Source organism: Mirounga angustirostris, unplaced genomic scaffold (genome assembly GCF_029215605.1).
Source record: "Mirounga angustirostris isolate CCGP_5_RB_7025 unplaced genomic scaffold, mMirAng1.0.hap1 SCAF_6, whole genome shotgun sequence".
NCBI classification, from domain to species: domain Eukaryota; kingdom Metazoa; phylum Chordata; class Mammalia; order Carnivora; family Phocidae; genus Mirounga; species Mirounga angustirostris.
In genome coordinates this window covers 26,630,484-26,645,890 of record NW_026991714.1, presented here as the reverse complement: position 1 = coordinate 26,645,890, position 15,407 = coordinate 26,630,484, and the positions used below count along the sequence as shown (strand labels likewise).

General features: G+C 48.3%; 1 protein-coding gene across 5 annotated transcripts in view; it reads left to right on the top strand.

Moving 5' to 3' along the window:
• Nucleotides 1-15,407, top strand: part of ATP2B4 (ATPase plasma membrane Ca2+ transporting 4) — a 90,198-nt gene that overhangs the window by 55,674 nt on the left and 19,117 nt on the right. For all 5 annotated transcript variants that reach the window (XM_045870524.3, XM_045870519.3, XM_045870521.3 and 2 more), the window contains exons 9-15: nt 2,091-2,305; nt 2,862-3,104; nt 3,663-3,904; nt 7,681-7,912; nt 8,833-9,012; nt 9,871-9,958; nt 11,703-11,809. In XM_045870524.3, coding sequence (XP_045726480.1) covers nt 2,091-2,305; nt 2,862-3,104; nt 3,663-3,904; nt 7,681-7,912; nt 8,833-9,012; nt 9,871-9,958; nt 11,703-11,809 — 1,307 coding nt within the window. The remainder of the gene's footprint in view (nt 1-2,090; nt 2,306-2,861; nt 3,105-3,662; nt 3,905-7,680; nt 7,913-8,832; nt 9,013-9,870; nt 9,959-11,702; nt 11,810-15,407) is intronic.

Here is a 15,407-nt window from a genome sequence, read left to right as displayed (position 1 = left end):
CTCAAGGGACCACCTTGTACCACTGTTTCATTTGCTCCTGACCCTGCCCTTCTGTGGACCACAATCCGTCTAGTCCGGTACATTCTGCGGGGACAGTTCACCTGAGATCTTATTAAAGCGCAGATTCTGATTCAGGAGGTCCGGGGGCGGGGCCTGAGATTCTGCGTTTCTAACAAGCCCCCAGGTGGTGCCAATGCCGCTGATCCGCTAACCACACATTGAGTGGCAGGAATCTATGCAGGGCACTACCCTGGCCACTAACCACACTGTTTCCCCTTAAATGAATTACAATTAAGTATGGGTAAACATTCAGTTCCTCCATCACATCAGCCTTGTTTCGGTTGGTCAATAACCACACGTAGCTAGCGGCTACCTTACTGGATAGTGCAAACGGGGGATGTTTGAAACATCACGGAGAGTTCAATTGGACAGCATTCGTCCAGCATGTTCATTCAGTTCTGGTCCCCAACTGATGGTGACCACCGTGAAATCTCTTGCGTATCAAATGTACATGGAGGACATGAATTACAGGTGTGGAATCAAGTTACTGAGCCTGGCACACAGGTGTGAAACATTAAACAGACCCCACCCAACCCCTCCTATGGTCCTCTGAACCCCTGCCTTGTTCTTTAGGGAGTACAGGCTTACCTGATGGCTGGCCACTAGTCTCCTCTCTTGTTTCAGTTTATGTTTCAAGCTGGGCCAGTAGGCGGTGAGGCAAGTCTGGTGCTTTGTACCACCCTGGGAGGGAGTGCTTCCTTGAATTTTGGACCCTAGGCACCTTGTTTGCCTCACCTTAGCCCTGACCCTGCTGAAGCAAAATTCAGAAGAATATGCTTTTATTGATATAATCACCTCTAGCCTTGCCCTGATCCTCTTGCATCATTAGGCCCTCAGGAAAAGCAAAGACCCACACTTACTATGGTTGGAAGCAAAGCTCTTCCCAGATATTGAGCCACAGATCGGTACAGTGTGCCCAGATACTGATCCCCTCCGCCTGCAGGGTGGCCAGGCAGTCCCCCAGGGTGGTTGGAACCCCTAAGCCAGTTGCTTTCTGACCTCAAAAAAAATTCTTCCATTCACATCAGTGTGTCAGACGACCAACCTGTCCCAGCTTGCTTGGGACTCTCTTGATTTTACCACTGAGAGTCTCACATCCCAGGAATCTGCTCAGTCTCAGGCAAGCCAGAATAGTTGGTCCCCCAACCTGTGTGCCATTTACAAAAAACCCTCTGTGGGGAGGTGGGTGTAGGGATGGGTGAAATAGGTGATGGGGATTAAAGATGACACTTACCATGATGAAAATAAATAAATAAGATTAAAATTTTTTTTAATCATAATTGTTTCTTGATCTTCTTTAAAAAAACTCTTTGTGCCTCAATTTCCTCATGAAAGGGGATGATAATACTAACTATGTCACAGGGGTTTTGTGAGGATTAAATGAGTTAGTGTTTGTGAAATGCTTGCCCGGCCTATATAATAAGCACTATAGAAATATTTGCTTATTATAAACATATAAATTATTGTCATATTCTGTCTATGCCATGTCAAGAGAAAGGTCAAGAAGCACCGTTCTAAAGGTTAGCCATGTGGGTGACGGGCTAACACCATAGGGGCATCGCTGTAAACAAGTCGGGTGAATTACCCGACGTTCCTCAGCTGCTAGGGGAGAAGCCCAAATTGATAAAGTCCTAGGAAATAGGGAAATACAGTCACTACATTATGAATTGTAGAAAGAGGGTAGGTCTGAGTTAGATTCATAAAATGCTGTTTTAGGAAACTAAACCAATTCCTTATTTATGAATGAGGAAACAGGCCCGGAGAGAGACAACAACTAGTCCAAAGCCACGAGTCGAGTCAGTGCTGTGCTGAGACTAGAACTGTGTCTGTGGATGACAAAACCAGCGTCTTTTCCCCTACCCGACAATGTACACGCAGCCGAGAACGGATAGGGGATTTGGGTGTGACTCCCCAGAGACAGTGGATTTAAACCTCGGTAGCAAAGGCTCCACCTCATGCCAGCCCCCTTCTGGCTAGGGCCCCCGGGGACACCCTCGAGCCTGGGCTCTGGTGCCTTGTTTCCGGGACAGGCCTCATCATGTCTGCCATCACGGTTCTCATCCTGATCCTGTACTTTGTGATCGACAACTTCGTGATACAACGCAAACCATGGCTATCGGAGTGCACTCCCATCTACATCCAGTACTTCGTCAAGTTCTTCATCATCGGCATCACCGTACTGGTGGTGGCCGTGCCAGAGGGGCTGCCACTGGCCGTCACCATCTCGCTGGCCTACTCTGTGAAGGTAAGACTGCAACAGGGCCGCCTCTTCTTTGGGGGCAGAGGTGGGAGGGGAGGGTGCCGGAGCCTCCGCTGAAGGGATGGGCCGTCCTATCTCCGCAAACTCCGGGGGGCGCCTTGAAGAGCAGAAGCCTCTGGCACCGCTCGGAGGCAAAGGGACCATCTTGATCGGCTGCATCCAGGTTGAGGTAACCCAGGAGCATCTGAAGAAGATTTATAAAAATTGTCTCCTGCATTGTTGTGCAGACAAGAGCATGAGACGTGGAGACACGTTGGCTAAAAAATGGCCTTTGAGGGGCGCCTGGGTGGCTCAGTTGGTTAAGCGACTGCCTTCGGCTCGGGCCATGATCCTGGAGTCCCGGGATCGAGTCCCGCATTGGGCTCCCTGCTCGGCGGGGAGTCTGCTTCTCCCTCTGACCCTCCTCCCTCTCATGCTCTCTGTCTCTCATTCTCTCTGTCTCAAATAAATAAAATCTTTAAAAAAAAAAAAATGGCCTTTGACCTGTATTTGGCAGAGCTCCGTCGGTCTCCCCTCAAGTCTGTCCTCATCTCCTTTGTAGAAAATGATGAAAGACAATAACTTGGTGCGTCACCTGGATGCTTGTGAGACCATGGGCAATGCCACGGCCATCTGCTCTGATAAGACCGGCACGTTGACCATGAACCGCATGACTGTCGTACAGGCTTACATCGGAGACACTCATTACCATCAGATCCCAAGCCCCGACGCCCTCGTGCCCAAGGTCCTGGACATTATTGTCAATGGCATTTCTATCAACAGTGCCTATACCTCCAAGATTCTGGTAAGCTCTTTCTTTGCCTGGACACTTAGAGTGAGTGGTTGGAGGGGACCATTAATTTTCTTTGGACAGAGGAATTTTCTCTTGTTTCTTTGCCTGAGTTGCCACCCCACATTCCCGCTCCCTACTCCTCAATGAACATGTTTGCAGTGACGACGGATTGATTCATGGGAGTAGAGTTGGGGGTGGGAGGCAGGTAGAAATCCAGGTGTCTGAAATGCCCACCAAACACCGTATCATGGCAGTATCTCTAGGAGAGATGGGTTTGTCAGGGGTAAATTACATACTTTCTGGAAACTAAGAGAGGGTGTTCAAATGAGACCCACCCAGAGTGAGAGACCAGCACCACCCCTAGGGCAGACTAGAACATCGCGAAGCCCAGGATGGCTCGGGGACCACAGTTACCACTGACCGCTGTCTGCTTGCCCTTGGAAAAAAGACAAAAAGCCCGCATGGGCTCCGGGCACGTACAGGAACGTTTCATCGGGGAGTTCTTTCCTTCCTAAGTTCTCTCCCTAGTCAGGGCATGTTACTCAACAGCATATCCAATTTTTCCCTCAGCCTCCGGAGAAGGAGGGAGGCCTCCCGCGGCAGGTGGGCAACAAGACCGAGTGTGCCCTTCTGGGCTTTGTCACTGACCTGAAGCAGGATTACCACGCCGTGCGCAGTGAGGTGCCCGAGGAGAAGCTCTACAAGGTGTACACCTTCAACTCCGTACGCAAGTCCATGAGCACGGTCATCGAGAAGCCCAGCGGGGGTTTCCGCATGTACAGCAAGGGCGCCTCCGAGATCATCTTGCGCAAGTGAGCACCCCTGCCCCCACTTTTCCTTCCCTTCCAGATCCTCCCCGCTGGAAGGTCTGGGTGACACGCGAGCCCCCCTTCCAGGTGGTGACACCATCACTAATAGCTGAGCACTTACTCAGGCCGAGGCTTATTTTCGAGTGCCTCGGGTGTCCCCTTCTGCTTAATCTTCACAACCCAGTGCAATAGATGCTGTTATCATCCCTGTTTTACAGATGAGAAAGCAGAGGTACGGGAAGTAAAGTAACTTGCTCAGGGTGAAACAGCTAAGAGTGGCGCAGCCAGGACTCAGACCTCAACAATCCAAGCTTTCATCTTCTCCTGTGAAACCCAAGGAGTACCCACGGGTTACTAGGAGTAGATGGGTCCATGCGCACTGGTGGGCCTAGGACATGTTGTGAGTTCGGTTCTAGAATTGCTGCAACGAAACGAGGCAAATGAGTCTTTTTGGTCCCCAGTGCATACAAAACTCATAGTTAAACTAGATTGTAGTCTGTTAAGTGTGCAATAGCCTTTTGTATAAAAAAACAACGTACATACCTTACTTTAGAAATACTTTATTGCTAAAAAATCCTCGCCATCATCTGAGCTTTAGCGATCATCATCTTTTCGCTGGTGGAGGGTCTTGCCTCCATGCTGCTGGCTGCTGGCTGATCGGGGTGGTGGGTGCTGAAGGACCAGGCGGCTGTGGCAGGTTCTTAAAATAAGACAATGACACGTGCGGCATTGATTGACTCTGTCTGTGAACGATTTCTCTGTAGCATGAGATGCTGTTTGATAGCATTTTATCCGCAGTAAAACTTCTTTCAAAATTGGAGTCATTTCCCCTCCAACCTTGCTGCTGCTTTATCAACTAAGTTTATGCACGATTCTAAATCCTCTCTTGTCATTTCAACGGTCTCCACAGCATCTTCATCAAGAGTAGATTCCATCTCAAGAAACCATTTTCTTTGCTCATCTGCAAGAAGCAACACCTCATCTGTTCAAGTTTGATCATGAGATTGCAGCCATTCAGTCCCATCTTCAGGCTCCGCTGCTAATTCTAGTTCTCTCGCTGTTTCCCCCACATCTGCACTGTCTCCCCTGAACTCTTGAACCGTGAGGGTCAAAGTCATCCATGAGTGTTGGAATCAACTTCTTCCAAACTGCTGTTAGTGTTGATATTTTGGCCTAAATCACGAACGTTCTTTATGGCATTTAGGCTGGTGAATCCTTTCCAGAAGGTTTTCAATTTACTTTGCCCAGATCCATCAGAGGAATCTCCATCTCTGGCAGCTATAGCCTTACAAAATGTGTTTCTTAAATAATAAGTCTTGAAAGTTGAAATTACTCCTTAGTGCACGGACTGCAGAATGGATGTCGTGTTAGCAGGCATGAAAACAACATTGATCTCGTTGGGCATCTCCATCAGAGCTCCTGGGTGACCAGGTGCATTGTCAGTGAGTGGTCCTATTTTGAAAAGAATCTTTTTCTGAGTAGTAGCTCTCAACGGTGGGTTTAAAAATATTCCATAAACCATGTTATAAACAGATGTGCTGGCATCCAAGCTTTGTTGTTCCATTTATAGAGCACAGACAGAGTGGATTCAGCATCATTCTAAAGGGCCCTGGGATTTTCAGAATAGTAAATGAGCACTGGCTTCAATTTAAAGTCACCGGCTACGTGAGCCCCTAACAAGCAAGTCAGCCTGTCCTGTGGGACTTTGAAGCCAGGCACTGACTCCTCTTTAGATGTGAGAGTCCTAGATGCCATCTTCCAGTATGATGCTGTTTTATCTACATTGACAATCTGTTGTTTAGTGTAGCCACCTTCATGAATGATCTTCGCTAGACCTTCTGGATCACTTGCTGTAGCTTCTGCATCAGCACTTGCTGCTTCAGCTTGCACTTTTGTGTCCTAGAGATGGCTTCTTTCCTTAAGCCTCATGACCCAACCTCCAACCTCTGCTGCTTCAGACTTCTTCTGCAGCTTCTTCACCTCTCCCAGCCCTCATAGAATTGTGGAGAGTTAGGGCCTGGCTCTGGATTAGGCTTTGGCCTGAAGGGAATGTTGTGGCTGGTTTCATCTTCTATCCAAACCTCTCAAACTTGCTCCAGATCAGCAATAAGGCTGTTTTGGTTTCATGGGAGCAGCGTTTTTCATTTCCTTCGAGAACTTTTCCTTTGCGTTCACGGCTTGTCTGTTGGGCACAAAAGGCCTAGCTTTCAGCCTCTCTCAGCTTTTGACTTGCCTTCCTCACCAAGCATTTCTTGGTGCCAATCATTTCTAGCTTTTGATTTAAAGTGAGACGCGGGCGCCTGGGTGGCTCAGTTGGTTAAGCGACTGCCTTCGGCTCAGGTCATGATCCTGGAGTCCCGGGATCGAGTCCCGCATCGGGCTCCCTGCTCGGCAGGGAGTCTGCTTCTCCCTCTGACCCTCCTCCCTCTCATGTACTCTCTCTCTCTCATTCTCTCTGTCTCAAATAAATAAATAAAATCTTTAAAAAAATAAAAATAAAAAATAAAGTGAGACGCATGCGACTCTTCCGTTGACTTGAGCACTTAGAGGCCACTGTAGGGGTATCCATGGCCTAATTTCAATAGTGTTGTCTCTCAGGAGAGAGGGAGGCCCGGGGAGAGGAAGAGAGAAGGGGAAAGAGCCGGGCAGTGGAGAAGTCAGAACACACGCGACATTATCAATTAAGTTTGCCACCTAAATGCACGTGGCTGTTGATGTCCCCAAACCATTACAATGGTAGCATCAGAGATCACTGATCACAGGTCCCCGTAACCAATAAAATAATGATGAAAAAGTTTAAAATATTGCAAAACTTACCCAAAAGTGGCACAGAGACATGAAGTGAGCAAATGCTGTTAGAAAATTGGTGCCGGGCACCTGGGTGGCTCAGATGGTTAAGCGACTGCCTTCGGCTCAGGTCATGATCCTGGAGTCCTGGGATCGAGTCCCGCATCGGGCTCCCTGCTTCTTGGGAGCCTGCTTCTCCCTCTGCCTCTCTCTCTCTCTCTCTCTCTGTCTCTCATGAATAAATAAATAAAATCTTTAAAAAAAGAAAATTGGTGCCAACAGACTTGCTCGATGCAGGGTGGCCACAAACCTTCAATGTGCAAAAAAAAAAGAAAACAAAAACAGTATCTGCGAAGTGCAGTAAAGCAGAGTGCAATGAAACGAAGTATACCTGTACCTAAAATGCCGGGCACATAGCAAGTACCAGAGATGCTAGCTGTATGTCCCCTTTTCCTTCTCATGCTCAGTTCTGATTACAGGAAGTTGCATAACTTCATCAAGTGGCTAGACTGTTCACGGGTCATTGAAGCGGACCTGTGTAGGTCCAGGGCCAGTAGCTGAATTAACCGGCGTCTCTGTTTGGCTCTAGCCACCGTCTTTCAATCAGCGCATACCTGTGGAGCAGGCCCTATGCACCAAGTACCATTCTAGTACTATGCTAGTACCGGAAGTAAAAGTGTCTCTCCACCTTTGAGAAGGTCAGAAGAGCAGGTGATCCATCCACAAATGACCCTTGGTGTCACATTCACAGAGGAGTAGATGAATAGGACCAGACGACAGGGGAGAGTCACATCCTCCGCTTACCTAGACCTTATCCACCTCCAGACCACCTCACTCCAGCCAAAAGGGACTCAGCAGGACAATGGATAGATTTCTGGCCTTGGGACAGTTGTCTGTAGGAGTAATGCGGAGGCGCCAGAATGTCTTCAAATGAGTGTAGAGACATATTGGGTGGGAAGGGGGTGCCGCCTCCTGATTGTGTGCCTCCCCAGGTGTAACCGAATCCTGGACAAGAAAGGGGAAGTGATGCCATTCAAGAATAAGGACCGAGACGAGATGGTCCGCACTGTCATCGAGCCCATGGCCTCCGAGGGCCTCCGAACCCTCTGCATAGCTTACCGGGATTTCAACGACGGAGAGCCCACGTGGGACAATGAGAGCGAAATCCTCACTGAACTCACGTGTATCGCAGTGGTGGGCATTGAGGACCCCGTGCGCCCGGAGGTGAGGCTTTGGCTTTGGCCAAAGGGTAAGAAAATATGAAGGGAAGCCTTCCAACAGCCTCTGGCCCACGAGCAAGGCAAGCGCGACGTAATGGGAAGCCAGCCCAGAGTCACGGGAACTGGGGGGACTCGTGCCATCTCTAGCTGTGACCCCAGGCAAGTTACTTACAGGGATAGATGTTTCTGTGCCTCCTGCTTTACAAAACTGCTGTAGAGTGCTGAGCTGGTAGAAGCTGGCATTCTGACGGTTATTGCTGTCGGAGGGGTGAGAGGCATAGGTTTTATCGAGCTTATGATCTGGTGCCTAAGAACAGTCAGGAGGCAGAGTTAACCAGAACACCAGCTTTGCCTCCAGCCACCTTCTTTCAATCAGTACATTCTTGCCAAGCGCCCGCAGAACAGCTGAACAGTATTCCAAACACTAAGGCATTGAAAAAGTCTCTGCTTATAAGAAGTTCAGACAGATGGACTATGAGTTGGTCAAGGCCCAAGGGCATGGGAAACTATAAAGAATTGACCGGTTGGAGTACGGGCCAGGGAGGTGGAGAATGGTAAAAACTTCTCCTAGAAAGAAAGACAGTGGCCAAATCCCAAAGTGGTGTGTGTGTGTGTGTATATATGTGTGTGTGTATATATATATATGCCCTGCTAAGGAGTCTAGACTGTAGGGAGAGGAAGCTTTCACTCCTGGCTCCTGAGGCAGATTTCCTCTTCAACTCATGGTACAGGAAGGCAAATTCAAGGGTAGTAGTATGGGTGGGACAGAAGTGAGGGGGCACCAAACAATAAACAATGACTAGACGTGGCCTGTCCCCATGGTGCCGCTCCTAGAGTGCCTCTCTCCTGTCCCTAGTGAAGGGACCCCGGACAGGGGCAGCTCAGCAGGCCTCACCGCCCCCACCTCCTCCTTACTCTCCACAGGTACCCGAAGCTATTGCCAAATGCAAGCGAGCTGGGATTACTGTCAGAATGGTGACAGGTGACAACATCAACACAGCCCGGGCCATCGCCACCAAATGTGGTATTATGACACCTGGGGATGACTTCTTGTGCTTGGAAGGCAAAGAATTCAACCGACTTATCCGCAACGAGAAGGGAGAGGTGGGTCCCGGCTGGGAAGACCCAAGGCCTCATTTGGCACCTGGTTGGGGGGGAGGGGGGGGCGGCTCTCACATCTGGGACACGCATCTGGGACACGGGAGAGAGTGGCTGGGTTTTGGTGTTCTTGTTTGTTTGTTTGTTTGTCTTGAAGATCTAATTGGCTTTATTAAATGGTTTCATGAATTGGGCAGCATCCCATATAGCAAGTAGGGGGAGCTGTGAGGAGTTGGACTGCAGGTGCGTGGTTTTTAAACTAAAATCTATTCAGAGCGAACCTTCTACCGGGACTGCTCAGGTGGGAAAACTGGGAGTTTTCTTTCTTCTCTTTATCCTCTGTCATAAGCTGTCTTTTGAGACAGTGTCACTGACTTCTTACATCTTCCTGATTGCGTTCAGTCATGGGATGCTTTCGTACTGATTCCCCTCCACCTCACCCTCCTGTGTCACCACCCTGTGACTAGTGATGGGTGGCACGGATCTGCAAGAGGATGTGGTCTGGGTGTGGAGCAGACCAGAGCTTCCTGGTCTGCACAGAAACCAAACTGGAGACCTCAGAAGCACCTTAGCCAACAGTGGGCCCTGGCCCACCTCCTGTCAAGGGTCCAAGAAATAGGGCATTGGCTCCCCAGTAGGGAACTGGGAGGGAAGTGAAGAAATGCAGGGCCTGAACGGTCACCATCAATAAATCTGCCCCTGGGGACGGAGCTGGCTGTTCCGTCTCCCCTGGAGGCCGTGGTAACACCCACCACGGGCTGTGGCAGGCCAGCTCTCCCAGAATCTCAGAGCGCAGGGAGATGTAAACTTCGCCCGGATGGCTGTTCTGAGCTTGACTGACCCAGTGTGGTCTGGTGTTGGCAGGTAGAGCAAGAGAAACTGGACAAGATCTGGCCAAAGCTTCGAGTCCTGGCGCGATCATCCCCCACGGACAAGCACACATTGGTAAAAGGTGAGCTCGGCTCCTGACCGGGTGCCTGGGGCAGATGATGGCAGGCTGGGCAACAAGACAGAAAACAACAACCACTGGCCAAAGCAACTCTCTTGTCTTGAATAGGAAGGTCCCAGGAGAGCTGTCTAGCTCATGGTGGGGCGGGGAGGGGGCAGACAATTTAGCAAACATCTACAAAGAAGACCTGTAATAAAGTTGTCTTTAAACATCGTATCTTGTTTGCCAATATTTCTGTGTACTAGTCAGAGCAGGTTAAATTGTTCCCATTTTGCCAATGAGGAAGTTTGAGGCTGAGAAGACAAAGAACTCACCCAGATTGCCCCGCTGGTGAGCGGAAGTGGTCCAGTTCAACCCCCAGGTCTCTGTCTTCAAATCACCCGGCGCTTTCTCCAGCACATACTGGCCACCTCCAGGCCCCCGCTAGGCTACCTGACGAGGACAGACTCAGAGCTCCGAGCGCCACCAGGAAACAATTGACAGCCTTTGGGTGATCCTGTAGAGCCTCCAGCATCGGGAAGAAAGGAAAGAACAAAGTAGAAAGGGAGGTGGTCCACACACTCTCACTCACACACGCACACACTTCCATGGCACCAGCCTGGACTCCAGAGAAAGGGCATCCAGGTTCCATGTGTGTGTGTGTAGATGTATGCACATGTGCATGTGTGTACCTGCTGGTGTCCCGCTCTGACACCCTGATCTCCTGTCCTCTCCTTGGCCAGAAGCAGCCAGCCTCCTGGCAAGTGTAATTTTCCACTTTTACTCTTCCCTCCAGTCGTTTGCTTCCTGCTCCCGCTCACGTAGCACACAGCCTCGTTGGCCGAGATGGGATGGAATGATGGCTGGGCTTCACCCGCTGGCTGTGGGACCCTGCAAGGCCTTTCCCCTCTCTGGGTTTCAGTTTTCTCATCTGTAAGGTGGTAGGAGTTGCTCAGAGCATGGATCCCTCTGGATCCCCTCCAGGCCTCCGATTGTATCATGCCTGCAGCTTCGGGCTGCCTGTTACTGGACCCTTGGCTTCTCCCCCTTCAAGGTGCTGTGCCTGCTGGCGCGGGAGGCTGAGACCCTGCTCCCCCCACCACCACCAGGGGGCAGGAGAGCACCGTCCGCCAGGTGCCCAATCCACCAATCTCAGCCCCGTGGGGCCTGGTCTTACCCCTTCTTTTTTTTTTTTAATTTTTTTTTAATTTATTTGCGAGAGAGAGAACGAGAGACAGAGAGCATGAGAGGGAGGAGGGTCAGAGGGAGAAGCAGACTCCCTGCCGAGCAGGGAGCCCGATGCGGGACTCGATCCTGGGACTCCAGGATCATGCCCTGAGCCGAAGGCAGTCACTTAACCGACTGAGCCACCCAGGCGCCCGGTCTTACCCCTTCTTGTGGTTGTTTTCAGCTAGTAGCTGGACTTCGATGTATAAATAGCCTGTGTTTCTTGCCTGCTGCCAGGGTGAAGCCTGGACGAGGCGCTCCTCCAGCCCTGCCTCTGACCTTCAGACAGCTGAACAGAACAAGGCAGACCAGTGGCAGCTCCTCAGGAGCTGACAGATCTGTCGGCGCTCAGAAGGGGGGGTTACACTTTCAACATGCTATAAAGTGAGCTTGTCACCCACAAAAAAAGAAAAGAAAAGGAAGGCAGGTGGTAGCAGGGACCAGGGAAGAAGAGCCACAAAGGGCCTCGGTGGGGAGCAGAGGGCTTCCACCCGGCTTGAGGTGGTGCATGTGGACTCACCGGCTTGTACTGTTTTTCCAGGCATCATCGACAGCACTGTTGGGGAGCAGCGACAGGTGGTGGCTGTCACTGGTGATGGCACAAATGATGGGCCTGCTCTGAAGAAAGCAGACGTTGGTTTTGCCATGGTAAGCAGCTCGGCACGCTGTCCCTGCCTGCAAGCTGCCTTCTCCACCCGGAAGCCAGGACGGGCCTCTTGCAGCCTGCCGCTTCCAGTACCTTCACCCCCTCCCTGTGCTCTTTTCTCTGACACCATCTTGCCTGCTGACCTGGCTGGTAAAAGTCTGTGTAATGGGAGACCCATCAGGTGTGAAGACTAGATGACCCAGGCAGGGAAATCATGACGCCTCATTACCATGAACGTGGTGATGTTCTAGGCAGAGCATAGAACATTCAGGTTCCTAGGAAGCATGTATGCCATGGTCAGCACTGTCCATCCCTCTGCTTTTCACTTGTGAGACCAGGAGCATCAGAATCACTTGGAAAGTTCATTTAAAATCACGTATTACAAGGTTCCGCAAGTGGATATCTTGATTCAGTAGCATCTGGGTCGGTCCCAGAGATGTTTGGCGTTTCCTAACAGCCACGCTTGTTGATTCTGATGTTGCAGCAAATGAGGAAGCCCCCAGATGGCCAAGGACGTCCTCACACCCAAGTGGCTTGTGATTGTAAGCCTCCCGTGTGTATTGAACTATTGGTGATTTTTAAGCAGTGGAAGGAGTTTCAAGAAGTAATCTGTCTTTACGGTGCTCCCTTTAACAACAACAACAACAACAACAAAAACATCGTTTCTAGGAAGTTTCAAGAAGATACGGAAGTAGAGGGAATAGTTTAATGAATCCCCATGTACCTGTCACCCAGCATTAATTATCAATACCTGGCCCAACTTGTTTCACTGAATGTCCCCCCCCTCCCCCACTTCTCCCATCTCCAGCTGAACTGTTCTGAAGCAAATAAAGGACATCACATCATTTCATTTGAAAGAATGTTAGTATACGCCTCTGATAAGTGTGCATCGAGGACGTACATCTAGAAGAATCATACCACCAGTCATCTAGTCCATCCCCCCATTGCCCCAAGTGCTTTATAAATTCTCTTTCTTCGTCCAAATCAGATCTAAATAAGATCCATACACTGCAATTGCTTGCTGTATCTCTTAGAGCTCTTAATCTATAGCAGGAGTTTTTGAAGCGTGCTCCTCCTCCCAGCTGGGCCTGGAAACCTATAGAAATGCAGATTCCCAGGCCCACCCCAGCTCTTCTGGATCTGACAGCTCAGCGTGGGGGCCCAGCAATCTGGGCTTTCACAAGCCCTTGACATTTCTGTCACACACTAAAGGTTGCGAACCACTGGTCCTATAGGATCCTTGTGTCAGGGGTCCCCAAGGCCAGCCTTTACATTTGTGGATTCACTGGATGGACTCATGAGACTCAGCATAGAGTTGTACTCATGACTAAGATTTATTGCATGGGTACGGTAAGGGAGAAGTCTGGAGGAATCCACATGCGGGCTTTCTGCTCTCTCCCTCAATGAGGGCTCACAGCACACTCTTCCCCCGGCAACACACGTGTGATGTTTCTACCTGGGGAAGCCCATCAGAGATCCAGTGCCCAAAGTTTTTATTGGGGTTGGTCATATAGTCACTTTTTGCCTAATACGTGCTAAGATTCCAGACTCCTAGGGGGTGCCTGGGTGGCTCAGTCGGTTGAGCATCCAACTCTTGGCTTTGGCTTGGGTCATGATCTCAGGATCGTGAGATCGAGCTCTGCATTGAGCTCCACACTCGGCAGGGAATCTGCTTGAGATTCTCTCTCCCTCTGCCCCTCCCCCCATTCACACATGCTCTCACTCTCTCTCTGTCAAATAAATAATTAAATCTTTTTTTTTTTTTTTTTAAAGAGAGATTCCAGATTCCTAGAAGGAAAGCAGGTGTTCAAGAGAAAACATATTATTCAGGCACAGTCTAGGCACAATGAACCACTAATTAATTTTCAGTTAATTGTTGACTGGGAGCATTCTAAGAGCCAAGGTCCCAGATGCCAACTCAGGGCCAACCTCACAAATAGCCCTTTCTAGGGATAACAGCACACTATGTTAGCTCTCCTGCCCAATCCCCTCCATCTTTTTTCCTAGCTATTTAATTTTGAAGGAACCAGGCTGGTTGAATACATAGAACAATGCATAGCATGGATTTTGTTGATTGTATTCTTGTCATATATAATCAGATTCTAGATCCCATCTTTCATTAGGGGCTGCAAAATAACGTCCAGATTTTCTCTATTTATTAAATTGAAGACTTCTATAGAAAGAAACTTGTGCTCAAGGATTATTTGGTTACTCTGAGGTTGAGGTTCAGGTTCCTATATGAAAGGCAGCTAAATGCCCGATCCTTTTTCTTTATTTACTAGTTTTCAAAATGAGTTGACTTTTTAGGATACTCCAAAGATGACCAATGAATTATACATATATATGTTTTTAAATTTTATTTTTTAAGTAGGCTCCATGTCCAACATGGGGCTTGAACTCATAACCCCAAGATCAAGAGTTGCACATTCTACTGAGTGAGCCAGCCAGGCACCCATGAATTATATTTTTTAAATTAACTCTACTAAGTTACTCCAGTAAAAACAGTTCATTGTTTATTTTTTTAATATCATTATGAACTCACAGATTTAAGTATATTTGATGTGTTTCAATCCATTGCCTTTGTTATTATTTTGACGTTCACATTGACTTGTCAGTAGCCTCATGAGTACTGCTGGGTCCTTTAGATACAACCCCAGTTGTCCTTAATACCTTACTTGGCTTCTGGCATGATAAGATATTCCAGAATCATCATATATATTTCTCATCCTAGATCTGGAATCATCCCTTTCTCAAAGAGTCCTGCTTTTTAGTAAGAAATGGTACTTAGAGACCACAATCTGAATGTCGGGGTGTTCCTTACTGCCAAGTAAATCATTGTTTCTAGATCTTTTCAATGGTTTTGGTCAAAGCTAGGAAATATATCTTTTATGTCTCTTTTTTGTTTTTGCATTTCTTTGTTTTAAAGATAAAATACTTCATGAGTCCATACTGGTATTTTTAATTCAAATTTAGAATTATAGAACTCTAACTTACTACTTTTATTTAACTTCCCTAATTTTATGTTTATATCTCTTAAGCTGAAAATTTTGATTCCTAATGGCATTAACATAATCCTTACTGGTTTTACCCTAAAATATAAGTAACAGTCTCAAAATAGCAATAATAATACAATTACTCTACAAAAAACAGTTCAAGATTTCTCTTGTAGTTCTTTTTATCCTATAGGTATACTCTGCTGGGTTCTACCATCAAGGTACTATGGTTTTTTTTAAAAGCCATTTGGAATATCTTTCCTTTGTGTGATTGTGCTACCCACTGGTTATACCAGTTTGTTTATACTATGTTGCTTTCCATTTTAGAGATTGCTTCTTTTTTTTAAGTAGGCTCCACACTAGGCCCCAATGTGGGGCTCGAACTCATGACCATGAGATCAAGACCTGCGCTGAGATCAAGAGTCAGACACTTAACTGACTAAGCCACCCAGGTGCCCCTAGACATCGCTTTTTAAACTTACTTTTGATTTATACTCATATAAAGTGTTACATAGTTCTAAAGTCAAATATACAAAACAAAGTCTATTCCTAGAAATCCAGCTTCTATCCCTATCACCTCCACCCTATTGCCTCCCCTCTTAACCCT